Source organism: Lynx canadensis, chromosome F2 (genome assembly GCF_007474595.2).
Source record: "Lynx canadensis isolate LIC74 chromosome F2, mLynCan4.pri.v2, whole genome shotgun sequence".
Taxonomy (NCBI): domain Eukaryota; kingdom Metazoa; phylum Chordata; class Mammalia; order Carnivora; family Felidae; genus Lynx; species Lynx canadensis.
In genome coordinates, this window is record NC_044320.2 from 44,879,176 (window position 1) to 44,903,691 (window position 24,516).

The window sequence follows — 24,516 nt, forward strand, 5'->3', positions numbered from 1 at the left end:
TGGCAACATCTTGAATCATGCAGTTATGGGGCATGGGGTCACCTAGGAAGAAAAGTAACCGGCCGAGGATGGCATAGCAGGGAGATATAAAACGCATAGGCTATTGATGAAATTACAGGTACTTAATTAACCAACCAGAAATTTTGCTACCACCAGAATTCTTGTTATATGAAACACTAAAATCCATCTTTTAAGACACTTTTGTGTGGATATTATATTTTCTGCAGCTGAAAGCATCTTAACATACATTTGTTAAATAAAGAAATGAATGGAAAAATATCAATATCTTTTATAGACAGAAACAATAACTAGGTAGAAGACATAATGGTAGAGAAGTCCCCAGGCATAATAGTAACAAAGATGATTAAATACTTAAGAATAAATACTCAGGAATAAATGTACAAAACCTGTAAGAGGAAACACTCCTGAAAGACTAACAAGTCTGACAAAATTAGACTGCGACAAAAAGAAAGGCCCCTGTTCTTGGATAGGATAATTCAATGTCATAAAGATGTCAATTTAACACATCTTGATAAAAATATCAGCAAGTTTTTTTTTTAAATGGAGCTAGACAAGTTGAAGCTAAAGTTCAGAAGAAAGAACAAACTTGCAGAAATAGCCAGAAACATACTAAGACATAAAAACTGCAAAGGTGAACTAGTCCTACCAGATCAAACCGAATTACATGTCTTAATAATTAAAACAAGGTGCTACTGCCTCAAGAATATATATACAGACATAGGATAGGACAGGATAGGATAGGATGGAATGGGACAGGACAGGATAGGATGGGATAGGATAGGACAGGACGGGACGGGATGGGACGGGATGGGATGGGATGGGATGAGACGGGACGGGACGGGAAGGGATGAGACAGGACGGGACAGGACAGGATAGGATAGGATAGGATAGAAAAGAGTAGGTCTAAGTAAGTATGGAAATGGTAAAGGTAGCATTACAAACTACAGTAGCAAAGGTGAGCGTTTTAACAAACGTCACTGGCCCAACTGGGCAGCCATTGGAAAAAGAATGCAATTAGATCTTACCTCCCACCACACACAAGAATAAATTCCACACTGACCAGGATAGTAAATGCAAAAGAAAATCAAATAGAAAATAACTTAGGGGTGCCTGGGTGGCTCAGTTGGTTAAGTGTCTGACTTAGGCTCAGGTCATGAGTTCTAGCCCCACGACAGGCTCTGTGTTGACAGCTCAGAGCCTGGAGCGAGCCTGCCTCGGATTCTGTGTCTCCCTCTCTATCCCTCTCCCACTTGCTCGCTCTCTCTCTCTCTCTCTCTCTCTCTCTCAAAAATAAATAAACATTAAAAAAATTTTTAAAAAGAACTTAATAAATTAAAATTTTAAGAATATGGTGAATTCTTTGGGGCGCCTGGGTGGCGCAGTCGGTTAGGCGTCCGACTTCAGCCAGGTCACGATCTCGCGGTCCGGGAGTTCGAGCCCCGCGTCAGGCTCTGGGCTGACAGCTCAGAGCCTGGAGCCTGTTTCCGATTCTGTGTCTCCCTCTCTCTCTGCCCCTCCCCCGTTCATGCTCTGTCTCTCTCTGTCCCAAAAATAAATAAACGTTGAAAAAAAAAAATTAAAAAAAAAAAAAAAAGAATATGGTGAATTCTTCTATAAACTTAGTGTAAAGGGAAAGCTTTCTTTTTTTTAACAAAGTTTATTTATTTTGAGAGAGAGAGAGAGAGAGAGAGAGTGCAAATGGGGAGGGACAAAAAGAGAAGGAAAGAGAGAATCCCAAGCAGGCTCCACGCTGCCAGTCTAGAGTTCAAACCCACAAATCTGTGAGATCATGATCTGAGCCAAAACTAAGAGTCAGACGCTTCACCAACGGAGCCACTCAGGCACCCCATGGGAAAGCTTTCTAATATTGACAAAGTCCAGAGACAATTAAAAATATGATTGATAAATCTGACTACATAAATTTTTTTTAATTGTCTGGTAAAATCTTGCAAATTAGATTAAAACACTTGCAGCATATATCACAGTAAAGGGCTAATATCCATATATATAAAGAACTCTTAAAATTTGAGGGAAAAGGGAACAAAACTCTAATACAAAAATTAGAAAAATATATGAACACATAATCCACAAAACTGTTGCAAAATAGTCATATATGCGAAGATGTTATAATTTGACATCACTCATAATTTAAGAAATGCAAATTACACTTGAATAACATTTCTTACTTATCTGATTGATTAAAATTTTTAAAGCTAGGGGCGTCTGGGTGGCTTAGTTAGTTAAGTGTGGAATTCTTGATTTCTGTTCAGATCTTAATCTCATGCTTCGTGAGATCAAGACCCCAGTGGGCTCCATGCTGACAGTGCAGGCCGGCTTGGGATTCTCTCTCCCCTTCTCTCTCTGTCTCTCCCCCACTCGTGTGTGTGTGCGTGTGTGTGTGTGTGTGTGTGTGTACGTGTACACACTCTCTCTTTTTCTCAAAGTAAATAAATAAAATAAACATTAAAAAAATTTTAAGTCTGACAATACATTCTCTTGGTGAGGCAGAGGGTGCTCTCGTGTATTTCTGTCGGACTGCAAATGGCTACAACCCTTTTGGCAGGGAATTTGAAAATATCTAACAAAACTACATTGACCTTTCGAGACAGGAATCCCATGCTAGGAATTCACCTTAGACACTACCAACATTATGAAAATACATATGCACATTCACAGTATCATTGCTTACAACTGCAAAATACTGGAGTCGATTCATATGCCCAAATAGAGGAGGATGTGTCGAATAAACAGTGGCATAGCCATACAATTGAGCACTACGCAGCAATAAAAAGTATGAGGGGCATTTCTAGGAGCTGACATGGAATGATTTCCACGATATGCTACTGTTAAGTGAAAAAAGTCATATACAAAAGATTATCTTTCATGTAAGAAAGAAGAGTAAATAAGAAAATATTCATTTTGTAAAAGTATAAACCAGAAATGACTGAGATAGGTCACCCATAGGAGACGGGTTAAAATAGAGTGGAAATCAGAGGGAGAATGGGGATGAGTTGGGGAGAATGACAGTTCTCTGAATGTACCGTTTTTCATAGTCTCTTCGTGTTATAGTAACTAAAGTCACCAAATGTCAGACTCCATTCTCTTAAAATCACAAAATTATTACCTGGCATGATGCCTGCTATTTCTTGGTTTTCAGATTCTGAACTAATAGTTCATTTTCTAATGCACTAACTTTTCTGAGAATCTACCATGTGCAGAGTGCTATGCTAAGTGCTATGAAGACTGGAAAACAGATGTAGATACTGTAATTAATCTTAAAAACACTGTGTTCCAAATAACATCTAATATACAAAGCAAACCAAAATATTATGGGTGTACAGAAAGTTGGAGGAAAGGCAAAAAAGAGCAATTCTCAAAATAAAATCTGAAATTTTATGGTATGAAAACCGTTTGCTATAAACATACAACTTAATTCTAACTCCTTTATTGTTTCATGCCATAGTTTCTCCTAAAAATAACATCAGACATGTTAAAATTAAAGAGAAAGACATACTAGCATCATTAAAACAATATTGAGGAATGTAAGTCAAGTAAAGAAATGGAGAAACAGTTGAAAGGGAGACGAAGTTAAATAAATAAAAGCAACAACTTAGGGGGGAACTTTATTGGTGAACTACAAGAAAAAAAACGAAAAGCACTAAGTCACAGAGACCTTACTATCTAATTAAAAAACAAAAACCAAAACACAAAAAAACAAAAAAGCAGACCAGTTCATCAATTGAATGGGTTGCCAGACATTGAAGAACCTGTTTCCATGACCTCTTGTAACACAAAATGCAATAAATGTCTACATAGTGTAAGCTCTGGTGGTAGGGTCATCGCTTACTTACAGCTGAGAGCATTTCCAACTGATACACAATCTGTGAACCACATCGGATGTGACGGTTTCAAGCACCTTAACGATATAATTTTATTCACCTAACTAGTTCCATCAGCTGGAATTAAAAATAAGTAAGACAAGGTAAACAAACACCATCTGTGTTTGTAGAAGCTGGACACCTTGGTACTGCCCTCCTATTCAGTAGATTTCAAATCCGAAGGAGGAAAGGAAAAATGACCGAAAAGCTGGATCCAGCAGACCCAAACAGATCCTACGGTTCTGGTTGACAATGGACAGATGAGTTTGGAGGTCAAATAAAGTCCAGCCATCTGTTCAAAAATTGGCTAAAACGTGGGTCACATATCCAGGATCAGAGCTAAGGACAAAGGAAAGCAGATGTTTGATGAAGTTATAAGACAAAACATGCAACTCTCTGGACCAGATTTTACATGTAATAAAAGTCCATGAAAACCAAATTATTTTTATTATCTTTAATAATATCCTGTTTTACTCTTGTGATTCTAGGGAGTTTCTTTCCGAGAAATGAAACATTAATTTTTTATGTTGTTTGAATCCTGGCTTTTACTTTTATATTTTATTATCATTTGAATTCTTAATCCAAATATGCTAGATAATAACAAAATACCTGATGATTGTTTTTTAAACTATGGAAAATGGTTAAAATGAGACTAACCAGAAGGCTACTGGGTTTTATTGTTAATTATTTACTCTCTTGGATTTTTAAAAATGGCAATAATATACACCTAAAACTACCTGTTCTGTGCTTAATAGAATAAGAGGAAGTCCAAACCTAGTAAAAACCATAAACTCAAAGAAAGCCATGGATGGAAAATAATGGGACCAGAAGGAGTAGTGGTATTATCTTTGCTGTGCTAATACAGAGATTTTTATTTTATTTTAAATGAACAGAAATCAAGGAAGACCTATACCAAATCTATGGCAACATATCAATTTCTGAATCATCAGTTCACATGGCTCATTATTTCCGAGGTGGACACAGATGACATGTCCATTAGAAGGCCTCACAGTGGCCCATCAAGGCAGAAGAGGCCACTGAGCCTGCCTGTGCAAGTGTCAGAATACATGGACATCATCCATGTTTAAAAAAATATAATGAAGGTCACAGGATGCTCAACCAGTTTGTATTTCATGAAAGCACCGCTATGGCCATAAAAGATGCCTACTGGCCTTCCAGTCTGGTAGTTTCCTAGGCAAAACTGCTGCTCAGATGATCTATTCACTAAAGACCTAGGAAGAGTGGAGTTAGTATTGGTCTTACATCTTCAGTTCTCCCACGCTTTTTACAGAGCTAGAAGGCAACATAACTCTAACAATGTGTTTCCTTCCCTCGAGATCACATCTTTTCTTCTAAACCTCCAATTCTAGGCAGTCATCAACTACCCTTTTTTCCCTTCTTGACCTTTATACCATCTTTGACCTTGTAAATAATGTTACAGTGTAATGTAACAGTGAGCCTCTGCCCACCCAGAAAACAGCCACCTGGGAAGTTTATGTACATGTAACTCAAGAGAAAGCAGAGGAAAAAGCCAAAATGGCTGTCAGACAAATTCCATGTCTAGTAGTCAGTCCCCGCCCCCACATTTATTTTATATTCACTTCTGAATTATCTAATTCTGACAACTGATTGGAGACAGCAAATTACATAGTATGATATTTTGAAGGAATAGACAGGCTAGAGCAGGCCTGGCAACCAAATAGATGCCTGAGGTTGAAAGGGGCAATGGCTGGTGCCAGTGTGAGTCGAAAGACTTCACACCAGCCGGTGTGTGGCACCAATGAAACACCACTTGTTACCGCTATAGGCGGTAACATCATAAAATCTGAAAATCGGGGAGGACCCTAGAAATCTAGTCATGTCTCTTCCCACTGCAGGAACTTCTACCTTATTTTGCAGTGATGATCCAGTCACTGTATGAACACAAGGATTGCCTCACTGCCTTATAAGGAAGCCTATTCCACTTTGTAAAACATTCTTCAGAAATCTTGTTTTTGAAAAGTCAACAATTACTTCCCTGTAACTTCGATTTCTTGATTCTGATTCATTTATTCATCTAGCACTTACAGAGTAACTACCCTTATAGTAGACAGTATTCCCATAAAGATAAAACACATCTGGGCTGCATCCATCTCGAGAGACAAAGACATGAACACGAATAAAAATAAACCACCAACTGCCTGTCCTTCCACTGTCTCCCTTTCTTCATTGCCAAGTCGCAGCACCACTTACCTGAATCACACCTCCCAAGAAGGAAACGGCTGCAGCAACACCAATCCTTTGCATCTCAAAGTCAGATAAACCCACTATGCTTGTGTTACTCTGCGTGGTGAGGTTCTGGCTGCTCAGAGGGACAAGCCGTTCCACTGCATTGGCTGATATTAAGGATGTCAAGGCGAAGGTGCCTAAAAGGGAGTGATGGTGGGGGTGGGGGAATCTTCTGTTAGTAACGGATTCGATAACAATGGTTGGATTCCACCATTAAAGCTGAATCCATCTCCTGGGTGTAAAACCAGATAGATTTATCGGAAACACTCTTCTCAGCACCCCGACTCATCCACCCTTCTCTCCACAGAACAAACAAACTTTCCTACGTAAACACATTTTCCTTCAACACACAGCCACACCAATCTCCTTGCTCTTCGCTCCCAGGCCTTACAATTTCCCACCTCTCTGAGCATGGAGAATGTCCTCAGGGCAGGGATTAAGATCATGGCCTGGACTTGAATGTCAGTCCTCTATTTATCAATAATGTGACTTAAAGCACCTTACTCTGAGTCTGCATTACCTCATCCATAAAGCCTATCGATAATATCTACAGTTCAGGGCTTGGGGGAAGTATAAGTGAGATGATAAATATGAAAACCTCAGTAGGCTCAGTAGCTAACTACAAGCTCATTCACTTCAATTTTAAACCAGTACAACTCATGTCACACTTCTGACTTCTAAAACTGTAAGATAATAAACTTATCTCGTGTCAAGCCACTGAGCTCATGGTAATTTGTTACATCAGAAATAGGAAACCAACACAATCAATAACACAAACTGACCACTGAAGAAATAGACACATACTTAGAGGCTGAGATCTTAAGGGTACAAAATACATAGAAATGCCTCTATGGATATTTATAGTTAAAAGCAGATTTATTATTTTTAATTTAATATTTAAGACTAAGGTATCATTTTTGTAATAATAATAACTGATTAAATCTTTTCTAGAAAGTACTAAGTTAGACACTGTACATCAACTATCTCATCCAACTCTCACTACAGTCATATGATTTTTTTTTATTTCACTATCCAGAAAGCAGAAAACAGGCCTTTAAAATGCTGTCCAAGGTCATACAGATAGCAAACAACAAATGAGACATACACCCAGGACCATCTAACTTTAAAACCCAGGTTTTTAACCAGCTGGCTCTATTATGACTATTTGTGATATTTCACCTTTTATTTAGTAATGCAGAGATAGGCAAGGTAATAGATATACTAATTAAAGGGCATTACAGAATCGAACTGAGAAGAAACCTAAAAGATCCTTCAGTCCAAATATCGATTTCATAAAAAAATATTTTTCAAAATTTGAGTAACTAAATTCTATACAGTATTTTCTTTCCCTCAAAGTGTATAATTTCTCTTAATTCACTGTAAATTCAAAATATATGGCCTTCTCTTATGACCTTTTTACAACCTAAAAATGCAAAGAATCTTTAAAATAAGCTTGATTACATAATAATATAGTAATATATTACAGTATGGGTCGAGTATCTGAGGCACAAAGAGATAAATGTCTTGTCCTAATATTTGCTGAGGTCGTCAGAAGTAAAGTTAGAATTGCTTTGAAATGTAATCAGTAACTAATGAGCACTTCTGGGTCGCTTTCATTAGTAACATGAGAAGCATAAACATAGACAGAAATTATTACCTGTGGCAACATGACGTCCCATTCCAAATATGGCGTAAATGATGGCAGGAAACAGAGACCCATATAAACCGAACACGGGGTGCACAGATGAGAGAATAGCAAAGGCCAACCCTGTCAAGCAGACCCAGGTAGTTAGGATCACCTTATAACCCCAAGATACAGTCCACTACAAAGTAGAAGGGATATCGGTTTATTTAATGACAAAAGGGACTATGATTTAATTATTCTACTTGCTCAACGAGAGACTACATTACGATCCTCAATTACAGACCACTCCCTTATTTACTTTATATTTAAATTTCAATTCCAAAAGCTCTCACTTTTGGACCACTACTTTTCCCCTTGATTACAGAGGCGTCTATAAGGAAACGTTGGTTCAGAGTCTTCCGGGTAAAAGTGATAACATCACAAGCAAAATATCTCCACACACACTTCGAGGACCATTTCTATACTTTTGGTATTATTTTATTGGCACAATAGCATCTGCAGGATAGGTAAGACTGGTAGTATTACCAATGACAGATGAAAAGGTCAGGAAGGCTGGGACAAGAAGGACACGCATTCAAGGGGGCCTGGCTGGCGGCTTCCTGGTCGGCCTCACCTTGTGTATCACAGGGGAAGGGCAGTGTGTGAGTCCGTGCTTTTCCCATCCTGGACCCCAGCCCATTTCAGATATAGTTTCTTAGAGTGAAAAACAACTTTTTACTTAAATAGTAAGAAGTAACTCATCGCTGTTCATTTTTATTCCTCATAGACACTACTGCCTACGTAGTGTGTATGTTACATACACATAGAAAACTTTCTCAGATATGTCTAAATGACCACAAGTGGTTTAAACGTGACTGAAATATATGTGAGTGTGAGCTCATTAAATTGATCTTGCTTGTGGCTGGTCCTTGGCATTAAATGGCTAGTTAAGCTAGGTTCTGACATTTCCATTCAAGTCTACACAACTTGCTGATACGCATTTGATTAAGCATAATGCACTCTATAAATAAGGTACAAAGAGACTTGAGGAAGGGAGTGGTGTTAGAATACAGATTACCCAAATATGAGGTTAATTCATTATTCACACTATGGAGCCCAACAATATGGTTCCAAGATCATACTTTTTACTGTTTAACTTTTACTCTTTTAAAATTAGGCTTAATTTCTTTTTAAATATGTAAACTCTAGTTACACATCATATATTTTTTCAAACCCTACAAGACATCTTACCTTCAATTAAAATACATAAAAGGCTACCAATGACCAGTCCCTGATTTATTTTTAAAAACTCATCTGGATTGCTATTTACACACAACGTCTTCTTAAATGTCTGATGAAAATAAAAAGTGATTATAGAAGGGTCAGTGGCAGAGGCTGTTCTAGAATTTCATGCATACAGGATGAGAGGCAGCACAGCACGCTGGTTATTGGGAAGGATGGTGTTAAGTCTTCCCTGCCCCACCAACAAGCCCCTCCTGGCATTTATACCTTATGCAACTTTGTAAAAAGCGTACATTGCATCAGCCACGCAGAAAGCTAGAAAATAACTTTTTTCATTCATTTTCAGAATGAGTTACCTGAAAAAAAATTACCAATCAAGAGACAGAATGCTGAGTGTTTCCAGGTAAGAAATAACGTGACCCACATTTCGGAAGATCCCCCAGATCTACTAAATCAATGATGGGGGAGGGGCGCCTGGGTGGCGCAGTCGGTTAAGCGTCCGACTTCAGCCAGGTCACGATCTCGCCGTCAGTGAGTTCGAGCCCCGCATCTGGCTCTGGGCTGATGGCTCAGAGCCTGGAGCCTGTTTCCGATTCTGTGTCTCCCTCTCTCTCTGCCCCTCCCCCGTTCATGCTCTGTCTCTCTCTGTCCCAAAAATAAATAAAAACATTGAAAAAAAAATTAAAAAAAAATCAATGATGGGGGCAAAGGGAAATTGCATGCAGCATCTTTAACAAAAGCATCTTGGAGTAAATCATATGCATGCTAAATTTTGATAAATGTGGTAAATCTCAGCAAGATAGGAGTTGGCCTATTTGACCACATTTTTATCCTACCTGCGGCAGCAAATGTAGAGACCAAGCTAGAAGCAGTGGGATCCTGCCTCTTGCCTTGTCAATAGCTACCTCTTTATCTGTTTGTTTTATTGTTTTATATCTTTCTGTCTTTCTTGCCCTCCCTCCCTCCCTCTCTTTTCCTCTCCCTCTCTCTCCTTCTGTCTGTCTCTATCTCCATCCCCCAAATCTATATATAGCAAAATCAGTTCAAAAACAGAATTTCTCTGGATCTTATATTCTTACCAAATTAAAATGGGCACCATCATGTAAAACATGTTTAACTCAAATCTTTAAGAGATCTCTAAACCCATATGTGCAAAACAATCACTTCAGTAGATTCTACAAAAACAAGTTCAAAGACCAGAGATCCTGTAGACACTTCCTTCATTTCATCAGATACTGACACTGAGCTTTCCCTTTAAGCAACAGCGCCTTTCACCCTCAGCCAGAATCTGCTTCTCTGCTAAGACGGCAGTGAACAATGGCCCAAATAAAAGAGGAATGGACGAATGTAGATAAACAGTGCTTTAAAACTTCAAATACTCCTTCCACAAATAAGAACCATAAAACCCAAGCCATCCTCCCACACATACCTCCAAAAGCACAGGGGGCTGGATAAAATTTTCTTATTCTGATTCATTTATTGTTCTGGATCACAACATAAGCCACATACATATTTTCATACACAACACACTAACCCAGCTAAAATATGTTAAATACTCCAAAAAAGGTGAAAGTATTAACTGGCTTGAGTCACTTACAAATTAGCCACATTATCTACACTCTTCTCTATGTTTCTAAAACAGGGTATTCGATAAATTAAGAGCAGAATTACAGCCCTCTAACTCTCCAATTTCGGGAGGAAAAACTTCAAATGCTAATAAATATTTGTATTACCCAATCTAGTTGAGATTGGAGGAGAAGCAAGACAACAAAAAGAAGGATCAAGAAATAAAAACAAAGTAAGTATTAGGCCACAGGGTGCCCAAAAGGGGATATGGAGGAAACAGAGAGCAAAGGGGAAAGGGAGAGAGAGAGGGAGAGGGGGAGAGAGAGAGAGAGAGAGAGAGAGAGAGAGACAGAGAGAGAGAGAGACATTGGAGGAGGGAGCTGAAACCTTAAGGTCTTTAGAGGGCCGATTATTTTTAAAGATCAAAAATCATATATTGGTCACTTTCTGAAGGCTTTGAAAGGTGCAGTTTTTAAGAAAACATGTTTTGTAGGTGTAGTGATGGCTACTACAGTACAGGAATAGGATAGACTCCATATTCCCACGTCAATATCATCAGTAGTTTCAGGACTTGCAAACACTACCAAAATTTCAAGGGCCCCTGAGCACAAAGTCAAACATTGCCGACCAGTCCCTTGCCGCTCCAACCCAGGCAGGCTGCAGGGCCCTGCGAATGGCTTCCCTAAACACAGTGCCTGACCCCCCTGGAGAGGGGGGGGGGTCGACGGGGGGTGGGGGGGGAGGGGGAGACGAAGAACCAAAGCAGATAGGTAACTCAGTCTCTACCTCTGCTCCTAAGACAACTTCTCTGCTGAGATGCCTAGAAAGCCACTCGGTCACTACCGGTGAGAAAGAGAACTGTTTATCACAGAACTGTTTTATACTTTAAGATACAGATTTTGTTTTCTGTTTCAGCCTAGTCTTATCTGCATTTACGTGATAGCAATTATTCAGAAAATCAAAGAAACCTGACACTGCAAAAGATCGTGTCTAGTAAGTAAATAACGTGTCGGAAGTTGGGGATTGGGTATTGGGGTGACACGTGGAGAGCCACTGCTGGAGACTATGTTTTGTTGGCTCAGTGACCTCACCTGTTTATTCTAAGGTCAGGCAGCTAGGACTCAGAATCATTGGTTTTACTCCCCTTAGAACTGGGGTTTTTAAAACTTTTTTTAGAAAAGTTTTTTTTAAATTTTTTTTTAATCTTTATTTATTTTTGAGAGACAGAGTGTGAGCAGGGGAGAAGACAGAGAGGGAGACACAGAATCCGAAGCAGGCTGTCAGCACAGAGCCCGACGCAGGGCTCCAGCTCACCAACTATGAGATCATGACCTGAGCCAAAGTCGGTCGCTCAACCGACTGAGCTACCCTGGTGCCCCTGAATTGAGTTTTTATATGAAGTAATACAATTTAATTATCTCATTAATCTCTCCAATTTCCAGTATATCAGAAAGAAAATATTTACAAAAATATCAAGGGTGAACCCAGGCTGATGGGCTCATGCAAAGACTCCAAAGGCTCCTCCCAGGCTTCATCTAACTGAGGCCTCTGCAGGATCACTCAGCACTAAATGCAAATGAGATAAAGGTGCCCCCTGCTGGATGATCAACCCACCTTATCTGTGACCTGTGTCTGAGGAACTGCTCCCCAGAAAAGCATAGAAAGATTTCCTTATCTTCTGCAAAAATGGAAGCTTTTAGTTTGTTCCGTCTCGAAAATATTCATGTCTCAAAATCATGTTAAAGCACTGTATTCAATTTGTTTCAAGCTGCCAAGGAGAAATCAAACATTACTTTTCAGTTCTCCATGCTGGGCCCACAGACGAATTACTGCATTTAGGTATGGTTGAAGGAGGAACTCTAGAATTTGAGATATTTATTTTAAAAGCAAAGCTGAGCTTCTTATCCTAATAAGTCACATCACTTAATAAATTATAGCATTACCCAAGTAACACCCCCTCAGTAAAGATACTTCATAGGAGCAAAAGCCAATAACAAAAGCTTAATTATTTCTTATAAATGCCTAGGGGGTGGGAGTGGAAGATGTCATGAATATGGAGCATCAGAAGTATTTTTGTGTTCATTTCAGAACTTATTCTGAGCCCAGAATGGCTAAAGATAGAAGCACTTAAAGTTCTCATTCCAAGGAGTAAGGACTAAGTATCAATAGTTCCGTGAGAGTCAGAGAAAGTGTTCAGAATTTAGAGAAAGTACTCACCATAAGGCTCAAAGAAAGGAAATGAAAGATTCAATCCTGTGCCGCATTCCTTAACCACTGACTTAAGGTTCTTATGAGGAGCCTTTTTAATGAAAATGAAAGGGCAGCTTATAGAACAAAGGAAATGGAAAGTAAGATGAACCTGAAGTACTTTTACAGGTTAACAGTTAAAAAGGAGAAATCGCTGCCTAATGATATAAGGTGGCTTGCAGTTCCGTTCTCCCTGTCTTCCTCCCTCCCTTCCTTCTCCCAAACTTCTCCTTTCCTCTTTCTCTATTTTTAAAATGATCTCCTATTTTCTAAGGTGGTAGAAATATCTGGAATCAAAACATTGGAGCAGTGGGAAGATAAGAATATTGAGTCACTACAAATGGCCTATTAGCTACACGTTGTATTTCCTCTTCAAATGATGAATCATTTGCCCCAGGAGTAAAAGCAGAATTGGTACATTTACAAATCTAATAATGAAAACTAATTTAAAATATGTGGACACACACACACACACACACACACACACACGCAAAGTCAGGACTCCCACACAGTGTGGGAGTGGGTTACTGGCCGACTGAACAAAGGGAATTTCGTATGTCACACACACCACCAACATTTAGGCCCTCAAGAGAAGCAAAGCCTAGACATGCCCTCACTCCATCCATGGATTCTAGCAGGGAAAACCTCTGGGTCCTTCAAAATCTAAGTTGATTACTTTCTGTGACTCCTACATACTGCTGAGAATATGTGCTTCTCAATTTTAGATAGGGCACATAACCTTCATTCATAGAGCAAACGAATGGACACAGGCCCCAAGCTGACCAAAGCCACCAACCACCACAGCTTCAAGCCAGTTGAATTCCCCAGTCAGATTTATAAATCTAATAATGTCCCCAGTCAGATTTCACTGATAAGGAGGGGCCTATGGAACACTGCAAAGCCTCCATATTTTTGTTCCTCCTCTACTCCCATAGGATGAAATTCCTGTCTATATCATGGGGATAATGTTACCACCTGCACTCTGGTTGAATAGGTCATTGGCTTCCGTGGTACAACATTTGCTGTTTTTAGCCACCCATCTCCATTTTCCCTTCTGTTGGTAGCAGGACACCAATTTCCTTCGGGAAGTCCCTCCTTCCATCCAAAGATCATGGGCTGAGAAAAGGGGAGTTGCCTCCTACCCCAGGCTCTAGGTGGGGACACATGGCTCAGCCCGGCCAACTGGAGATTTGCATTCCTTCCCCAAAGCATCTAGTGTAGAGAAGGACATGGGATACCTTCATGCTTAATGAAAATCCATTTCACTTTTATTAGAATTGTTAATGAATACATAATTACCTAAGAATATATACCTAATTCTTTGTGTTAAAATAACTTAGGTAGTAACTAAACAAGGAAATGACCTGAATAGTCATCAATATAGAGACGATTAGATGAATTTTAGTATAACAGTACTATGGCATATTACACAGCTCTTAAAAAGAATGAATTAGATCCATATCCACTAATCTGGAGACATGTTGATTATATACTGTTAGATAGGACAAACAAGTTGTAGGCTTATATTTTTTATGTAATACTTTATGCAAAAATCCCAGGAGATTCCACATCTTTTTACACATTTTTGAAACTTTTTTCACCCTGTATGTTGTTCATAAACCTATCCAACTTATACATTTTTGATAGAGACTTCTAAAAGCAATCTGAACGTTATCCTGAATGTTATAGAAGTCATTAGATTCTTTTTCTAATGGAAGCAAGGTGACGAGGTTTGATTTTTACATTTTTTTAATGTACGTTTATTTTTGAGAGAGAGACAGAGCGCAAGCAGGTGAGGGACAGAGAGACAGAGACACAGAATCTGAAGCAGGCTCCAGGCTCTGAGCTGTCAGCACACAGCCCGATGTGGGGCTCAAACCCATGAACCGTGAGATCATGACCTGAGCAGAAGTCTTACAGTTGACTGACTGAGCCACCCAGGTGCTTCTTCAGCAAATTAGTCCAGCAGTTATGTGGAAGACACACAAGATGGGTGGAAGGAACAGTTAGAAAACTACTGCCGATATCCAAATAGTAGCAGTAAGCAAAGAAAATGTGGTTCCACCACATATAAATAGCCATTACACACACAGTTAACAAAACAAATCAGTTCCCTGGCCTATGGCGTTAGCACAGAACACTTTCTTCCCAGAACATGTCACAGGGTCAAAGGCGACTGACCGGATATGAGTGGACATGACAGGAACCTCATAAAAGACAGCGAACATCCTGCTTTAGGCCCAAAGAGACTGGACAGGTAAACGTGAGAAGCCTGAAGGCCTGGTCAACGCCAAAATTGGAAAAGCGAAGGAATTGCCAGATGCATGGGAAGAGAGTTAGGAAAAAAGGCATAAAGAAGTCAAGGCCAAAGTCTGCGGCAATTCCACAGAAACAGTACACATGACAAAGAACAAAAATGTCCTTTGAATTGGATAACAGAAGGGCCAGTGGTGACCTCAGACTGAGCAGGTCCTGGGGAAAAGAGGGTGTAGGAACCAAGCGTGGGCGGGTTAAGGAATGGACGCGAGTGCAGGGAGAAGGGGCCGGAAACACGAACGAAACCCTGAAAATCCTTATTAATGAAGAGAAGAGAAGAAGGCTTGGTACCAGATGGAGACATGGGGGTCAAAGAAAGTGGAGTTCGTTTATTTTCTTATTAGTTTTAAGATAGGACACATATGAGCACTTGGGCAGTCAGGTTTTATGAGCCCTAGATCTTACACATTTTGACAGGCTTCCTAGAAAAAATACTTAAAAAGTGAATTAAATTAAATTAAATTAACAAAGTGAATTAAAAAAAAACTGAGAAGTAGCATAACATTAGTTACAAAGGTGAATATTTATTTACACTGAGAAATCATGCTAAATTATAAAAATCTGACAAACTCCACGATCAAATACCCACAAAAAATAATACACCATTTTTATTAACTTCCTGATATAACTCTACACTTCTTTTTCCCTTTATAATTGCAGGCTGTATATGCTCTGAACACTTCTTCACCTGAAAATAGTTTTTGTAACATTTTCTATGAGACAACGGAAAGATAAATTTGGCTCTCCTCTTGCACATCACACATTTCTCATATATCATGTCAAGTGCTCTTGGCCTCGCCCGTCTCTCGTAGCCCTGCAGGAGCTGTCTGACTTCATGCAGTGCAATCTGACAGCTTCTCTTTTTCTTACCCTAGCATTTCTCTGTCGACACCTGCTCTGGGATTCTGTGAATGCCCAGACTCCCGCGTGTCAGCTCAGAGGCGTACCCAAGGGGTGCGCCTCTGACCAATGACAAAGTAAACTAGTGAATACACGTCTCCTTGTTTCTCCCCACTGAAAGATGGCCTGGAGGTTCAGTTGATACCTTCTTGGGGCCATGGCCCCCATGATAGAGCCATGTGCCTGCCACCTTGGAGGTAACCAGCCCCCTACCGGGCATCCTCAGAGTCCTTTATTCCGGCCCTCCAGGCTTGCATTCCCTAATTATGAAGTTGCACAGAAGCCCTCTGACTCAGGTTCCAATTTCTGGGGAAGCAGACTAAAATATCAGTGTGTATTTAAGTTTGTTTTTTTATTACTGGTAGATTAGAAATTTTTATTTTAGCTTTATGACTAGTTACTAATATTACGTGTAATTCAAACTAAAGACTCTTTTGAGGTTCTTGATAGCTGTAAGATTTCAGGGCATTTCAAGTTTTCTCATGCAGAAACTTAAATATTATTTGAGAATTGCCAACACTAATTAACCAGTTTCTTGAAAATGCCCTTGTTACACTGCTGTCCGATGAGTTTTATTTGATCTCTGTCAGTGCCAGCCGTTTGTGGCAACTTCCTTTTAGCCGGATCCCAAAAATATCTGCAGCCACTCCAATGCCACCAGACATAAGAGGCATGACCCAAGGGAAGCTGAGTAGGGAAGAGGCAGTATTCTTAATCAACTTCTGGTAAAATATCTCACTGTGGAATTTTTACAAAAATACATGACCATATGTATTTTTACAAAAATTCCTGACCTTGGAAGAGGCACAAGCAAATGGAGATGCAGTATTGAACAGGGTGGCTATTAAGCATGTAAATACAAGTATAATGTGCTTTGTATGTGAAATTACCAAGGGTAATGGGAGCATGATTAGCCTTCACTGGAGAGGGGCGTCTGGGGGATAATGCCCTTGAGTGAGGGAGCCGGCTTTTAAGAAAGGCAAACAGTTTGGGGTCCCTCAGTGGCTCAGTCGGTTAAGCATCTGACTCTTGATCTCAGCTCTGGTCATGATCTCAGGGTCAAGACGATCAAGCCCCGGGTCAGCCTCTGCGCTGACAGTGTGGAGCCTGTTTGGGATTCTCTCTCTGCCCCTCCCCCACGCTCTCTCTCAAAATAAATAAACAGTAAGAAAAAAAAAAACAAAATAAAATAAAACCATAAAAAAAGAAAAAGGCAAACAGGCTGAGAGAGTACCTTGCAAACATTTTGAAAGGGTGGATTTTATTCCCTACGGAAGCGGAGTTCCTAAGGATGCCCTGTAAAGGCTGGCCGCAAAGCTATCTATCACTGGAAGTACCAGCCAGGGAGGAGGAGACACACGGCTGGACTAGAGGAAGGGAAGGGAGAGGAGAGATGATAAAGAAAGGGCCTGATTTCATGTGGCGATCAGGGATCCCAGGAACCAGAGGCAAGTGTGCAAGTATAAACTCAAATATACATGACACATGTCTTTTCTTTGTTTCTTCTTACTGTATTTACTTTGGAGTGTGAGACCCACTAATTAGGAAGAGAAGGAGACTGAAACAGTAGATCCCTGGTTTCTTGGTCTTGAAGCAGGTCAATCTGAAGGACTTTCTCCAGGTCACTTCCATCTTTTAATATTTTAAAACATTTTTTTTTATGTTTATTTATTTTTGAGAGAGAGAGAAAGAGAGCAGGAGCAGGGGAGGAGCAGAGAGAGAGGGAGACACAGAATCCGAAACAGGCTCCAGGCTGTCAGCACAGAGCCTGACATGGGGCTCGAACTCACAAACCGTGAGATCATGACCTGAGCCGAAGCCGGACGCTCAACCAACTGAGCCACCCGGGTGCCCCCATCTTTTAATATTTGTAATACAAGAGTTGTTACCTAACTTGTATTCAAAATTGTAATTTTCAGAGTAAAAAAAAAAAAGTAATCCCTTAGCTTTAGTGACATAATTATGTAAGTAAACATCAGACCATGCACGTAAGATTGCAACACTTTTCAGGTTGTGATGGCCTCAGTCACTTCAAAAATGGATTAGGCGCAGCCACCCTGCTCTGAGAGGGTTAATTCACTACTTAAAGATCATCCAGCTACTTCCGGAAAGGATTCATTAGCTCACCAGTTTCAAGTGGCTAAGTGTGTTAAGAGCAAACAGTAGGGCCCACGTGAAAATGAGGAAATGCTGAGCAGAGGAAAGGCACCCGTCGCTAATCTCCGACTCCAGACAAAACTGAGGAGCCCTTGTCTGTGCAGACCAGCGCCGACAGCCGCGGTCCAGGCTGGCACTCCCTTCTCACATACTGCAGCCTCAGAGACGCAGGCGGCTTGGCCACATAAATCGTACCAAAGCAATAATGATGATCCTCCTGTCTGCTGTCTGCACAGTGCCGTCTTCCAGAAATACCCCCAGTTTATACACAACAAGCGAAAGCAGAGTGATCATGAACCCATAGGATACAAATACTCATTGAAATGTTCTTCTACCCAGTTTTGCACAGACGTGCTGGCTCACAGGCATTGAGACCCAAAGAGAATGATACAATGAGCCTAAAATGACAACTCAGCTATTTGGCATCTCTTCCCATTCCCTTTTGGATTTGTCTGTTTTCACTTCTATTTCTGTCTTCTAACCAGGTGGGGGGGGGGGTGGGGAGGAAAGGTAAGTGGGAGAGAGAGAATCTTAGCACACCCATGCACAGAGTACCTGCAGATGTTAAATGATATCTGTCTAGCAACTGACACCAGTAACATCTAGAAGTAAGATTTGAAGCACCCTCTTGGCAAATTTGGGAGGGCACCTTTAACATTTTGTAAGATGCCTAGAATTCCTCTAGCTTAATTGTTCTGGGAGATTTCAGGCAAAACTGATATTTTCCATCTTCTTACCTTCCTTTTACCCTCAAGTAGCAGAGCTAAAATGAGATGTAGAAAAGCATCTGCCTACAATGAGACACCTACTATGTGCCAGCCACCTGAGATACATCAATGAACAACCCAGATAAAAAACCCCACCTTTCTGGAGTTTACATTCTCATGGGAAATAGAAAATAGCAATTATAGCATTGAAATAACAGCATTTATTGAACACCTCTTTTGTGCTAGATTCTGTCCTGAGCACTTGATTTTCTCTCATTTAACCCCCAAAGTAAGTCTATCTACTAGGTGTTATTATTCCTATTCTACACCTAGGAAGACTTCATCTTAGAGCAGCGAAAGAAGTTGCCCAAGTGATGTAGCTGAAATTCAAAACTGAGGTCTTTCTGACAGTTACTCTATAAGTACTTGTAAGTACTTTTACTGTGTACCCAAATCCACCGTCAATTCCATTAGACATGTAAAGGGACATGAGATATGAATTATAAAGCCCTTGCCTGAAACAATTGAACAATTATATGTGCAGTTTATACAATGATCAGTGTGGTCAAAGTTCAGAGAAGATAGAGAAATATGGGAGCCAAAATCACAAAAAGTTTTACCGGAAGGCAAGAATTAATTGAAGTAGAAGTTGAGGATAGATAGCATTTTTTTTTGATCAGCAAGTTGCCCGCATTCCTGAAGAGTTGCAAAGCACTTTGTTGTGGTATACCTGAGTTTATTACTAAAAATATTTTCCAGGGCTCTCATAAAGTTTCACATTTTTGGTTTATTCTTCATGTCCTGGGAACTCTATGTTTCATACATACATTTTATCACGTCAACCACACTTAGAACTCTTACCCACTGGCTCCCAGAGCACCATGATGCTAAGGGACCACATCTTCTCATTCCCCTTTGCTAGCTTCTCAGCCACTTAAATGTCAGATTCCGCAAAGTTGCTTCCATTCTGGTTCCTCTTTTTGTTCTACAAACTAATGAATTATCCCCATCCAATCCCATTGACTATAACCACCTCATATATACGAAACTGATTTTTTTTTACCCACTTTCTACAACGCCTAAAACATTTTTGTACACCTTGTGATTTTCTTGATGAGATACATCATGACCCCTCACAATGACATGGAGAAGAACCAATTGTTTCAAATATATGCACGTTAGTGATATCTCTCCTAAACCCCAGACCCAAATGGACACCAACCAGAGATTCTATAGGCACTCACATAACAAATCCAAGATGGAAATTGTTTGTTTTGGTCCCTCCCACCACCAATCCCTCCATAAGGACAAAACAACACGCATTAAACACAAAACAAAATCACATACTGGCATTCCTTATTTATTTATGCCCTATTTCAGAAAAGGGCATCACCTTCATTAGTCTTCCAATTCAAGAATCTAGAAATTATCAACAATGTTCTCTTTTTCACCCTCCCATCACAGAGCACACGGAGCAAACTGTACCTACTCCACTTTAACACTGGACAACTCTGTCCCTTCTCTCTATTTTCCCGCCACAACTTCTGCCTTGGTCCGTTCAGACCACAGTGCTTCCTTTCCTGAATAGAATTTCTCCTAACGAGTCTTTCCTAACTAGTTTCTTGCCTTGTCAAGCATGTAATATAAGCTGTTGCCAGAGTGATTATTCAAGAACACAAACCTCTGTCACACCCTGGCATACCTCAAGATCCACCAAGGCCCTCCATCACCTTGGAAAATAAGCCCAAACACTTTGTCCATGTTATTCAAGCTTTTTGTGATCTGGGCCCTGCTACCCTCTCCAGCTACAACTCCCACCAAATTAAATTACTGATGAGTATTTAAACAAACTGTGTTCTTTTATTCTTATCATTGCATGTTTTTCTTTTATCCATAGCACCCTTCATCTATAGATTACCTGAGAAACTCTCATCTAGCCTTCAAGATCCAGTTAAAGTGTAATTTCTTCTTGAAACTTTCCCTAACTACAAACCTCAATCCCACTGCAGTGAGAGTTGATCACGTTATCAATGCTGTTACCACACTTGTATATTCTTTATTTGTACTACTACCAAAATTAGTATAAGTGCTTTTGTGTCTAGGTTTGAATTAGACTGTGAGATCTATTGTTAAGGAACATAATAAGAAATATTTCCATTTATAAGGAAACTATTATGTGTTGAGCAAAATACTGGGATCTTTTTCACTGGGGATCTGATAAACACCGAAAGGGTCCTTGAAATGAAATGATACATTTACCCAGAGAAACAAAGGGTATGAGGAGAGAAACAAAGAATCAAAGACAAAGAAAGACACTGGTTATCAGAGGGATGAAGGCACAAACAAGGTCAAGTAGTCAAGAAGACTGTAAACAGGTCAGGAAACAAGGTTATTAAACAGTTCACTGCAGAGGCCAGTACCAACCCAAGGGTACTGAAGGCCAGTTTTTTAGCAGGTACTGACCACTCTGGGCAGAATATGACTGGGAGATTTAAGACTTCTCACAGGTCCTGATGTTCCTTCCCCTTCAACACTCTAGCTGAGTAAATCTGAACAGGAATTGCCCCTTGGCATCTTTCAGTGTTGTTTTCTTTTGTCTTTATTTATTTATTTTTTTTTTTTTTTGAGGACCAAGTTTCCATAACACCCCTCTAGACAACACACGAGGCCAGGAAGCAGCAGAGACAAGAACTTTCTTCCCACTTTACATTAAATGCTGGCTCATGCTTCTTCCCTTACTTGTCTTTGCCAGCCAAGTGCCTTTTCTCACTGCCTCCCATGGGCTCAAGTGCACCCACCAAAATTTGAAGTCTGCTCATATACTGGGTAGAAAATCAGAGGGGCGCCTGGGTGGCTCAGTCGGTTGAGCGTCCGACTTTATCTCAGGTCATGATCTCCTCATTTAGGAGTTCAAGCCCTGCGCCAGGCTCTGTGCTGACAGCTCAGAGTCTGGAGCCTGCTTCAGTGTCTGTGTCTCCTCTCTCTCTGTCCCTCCTCCACTCATGCACTCTCTCTCTCTCTCTCTCTCTCTCTCTCTCTCTCTCTCTGTCTCTCTCTCTCTCAAAAATAAATAAACATTAAAATTTTTTTTTTGAAAAAAGAAAATTAGAAAAGACTCTGAGATCTCTCCATTCTGCTGGCTTCCTAGACTGTAACTCAGACCCTTTCTACCCAGAATCTTGGACCCAGGTTCTAATCCTGAGTTGCTCCTGTATTTATCCTAGCTCTGACACTTTATTTCCCAGGTTGACCTTTTATGTCTTGCTCCCACTGGTTGACATCCAGGTACTAAACTTTACACCTACCAGGGCGAATCTGTATGTCTTAACTAAGCTTCTTGAGCCTGACCTCAATCCTACCTTCTCAAATGTCCTGAGTCTATCCAACCTCTCCCAGGCTACAGATACAACCTCAGTTCAAAGGGTAGAGCAGAAGTTCCCAGACCCTTTCCCCCTACCACCCTCCACCTCCCCCACCCAAAAGGAGGGCTGCTAATTGGAGAGGCCAGAGTTGAACATTCTTATGAGGCCTCGTTCCTTTTGTTTTTAATTAACAAATTATACTCCAGTATTTAATTATGCAAATTATACTCCAGTATAATTAACAAAGAGTGTTAGTTTCAGGTGTAAAATACAGTGATTCAACAATTCCATACATTACTCAGTGCTCAGTGTAATAAGTGTACTCTTAACCTGAGGCCACATTGCTTAATGGGTAAAGGTATGTTCACACATGTACATTTTTTTTCTTTCACTATTTCTTCATCCATGCTCCTAATATGACAGAAAGCCCAGGGCTTGCCTCAAGGTAAGTTCTGGCATACCTCTCTCTCACTCTTTTCACAAGCACATCCAAACCTTAGCTTTACAAGAGAGAAGACCTCTTTGATCTCAGGTTCAAGTTGTTTTTGATACAATCCAGCTTAGCGAGAGCTATTCTTTAAACACTCAACACTAACGCAGCTAATAACACGGGTCACTGATTGCCCTTCCCCAAATGTTACCTGTGTATATAGTTTCCTTGCGATCGTCTCCAGAGAAAGAGTGATTAGCAGGACTTGATTTCTTAAAGCGCCAACTCCTATAATGCCATATGTCTGTACTAATCCAGTCTTGCCAGCTTGTCAAGACTGCCACTTTGGTCTCTTTATTGGCCCAGTTTTTACCACCAACTCTTCATTTCATGTTTTGTTATATAGATGGGCTGGTACTACTTTTCATGTTCCTAAATAAAAATACAGAATTCTTTGGCAGCTGCCTAGATTATGCAACCTACTCACAGCAGAAAGTGGCTGAAACCAATACTCTACAAACTTTCATTAAGAAAATGTTCCCACCCTTACATAGCCACACCAGATTGAGATCTTCAAGGCTGAATAACAAGATCATATTCTCATATACTTTGTACGAATTTCTGAGGAAGGAAAAAATAATAAGGCCCTTGTGGGCTGGAGTGTTGTCTTATACTTCTCTGTCTCTTTCCAAGAACATAGCAAAATACTGCGTAGTCTTTCAAGTATGTTTTTTAATAGAAATGAATAAAGCACCCTAGGAAGACAGATTAGTATTCTTGAAAACAAAATAATTAGGTGGCACTAGGCACTTCCAAGAACTACACATAAGAAATCAAACCCAAACTGTGTGGGTAATGATGAAAGTTACTTCCCTCCGGTAACTGGTTTGTGGTGGTCTTAGAATTGTTATTAGCAAACCACAGTATAATCAGCTGTCTGGTTCACAGCATCAGTGGGCTCAGGGCTCAGCGATATTACAAATGGGTCTCCCAGAGTCAATTTACATATGTTCAAGAACCACAACTATATGCAAACAAAATTCCTATAGACACACATTCTCTAGGTTCATAGACAAAGATCGTTAATCAAAGATCATTGGTTCTTCTAATCACTAGAGGGGTTAAGGCAAATTACATCGTTCTGTTATCCCAGGGCTGCTTATACAGGTGGTATCTCACAAACGTGAAAATAAAGAATTACCAGGACCAAGAAGCTTCAGGATCAACGGACCTACGAGCTTAAATATCAGAAACTGTAAGAGACTGAAAGTTTCCACGGGGAGAGTAGCCACCAAAAGGAGAGTGGACACAGGAAAATTCTGCCCTATCATCTCAATTATGATTTTTCACTGTCAACAAACATTTGAGTACCTACCTACTATGTGCCAAATACTTTGATAGGAGCTGAAAGGGTTTCCTAGGACTCAGGACTTTCATTGCTGAAACCAGGACGGTTGGTCACCCTAGACTATAAAGAGTCCTAACTGAGGGGGGAAATCAAATATAAAAACAAATGCAATTGCGAGTTAAGTAGGTAAATTAGGGAACACAGGGTGAAAAAGAAGAGATGTGGCTGCAAAAGTAAGTTCCAGATATTGAAGGACTTTGATAAACATCTTCAGAAGTCTAATCCTGTCTAATGAGAGAAAAGTTGACTCTTTATATACCTGACTACATTCTAAATTGTGTCTGCTTTTATATTAAATATATACTGCTTCGGCATGCTGTCATGAATTTGGACAATCAAGCTGTCCTTGAGCTGAATCTGAGAATGTCCTGCTCTGGATTGGAAAAGGAT

General features: G+C 40.1%; 1 protein-coding gene across 1 annotated transcript in view; it reads right to left on the bottom strand.

The window, feature by feature from the left end:
* SLC26A7 (solute carrier family 26 member 7) overlaps window positions 1-24,516 on the bottom strand; it is a 118,537-nt gene that overhangs the window by 83,728 nt on the left and 10,293 nt on the right. The window contains exons 2-3 of the mRNA XM_030304438.2: window positions 7,825-7,935; window positions 6,132-6,304 (exon numbers count right to left, since the gene is read on the bottom strand). Of these exons, the coding sequence (XP_030160298.1) occupies window positions 6,132-6,304; window positions 7,825-7,935 (284 nt within the window). The remainder of the gene's footprint in view (window positions 1-6,131; window positions 6,305-7,824; window positions 7,936-24,516) is intronic.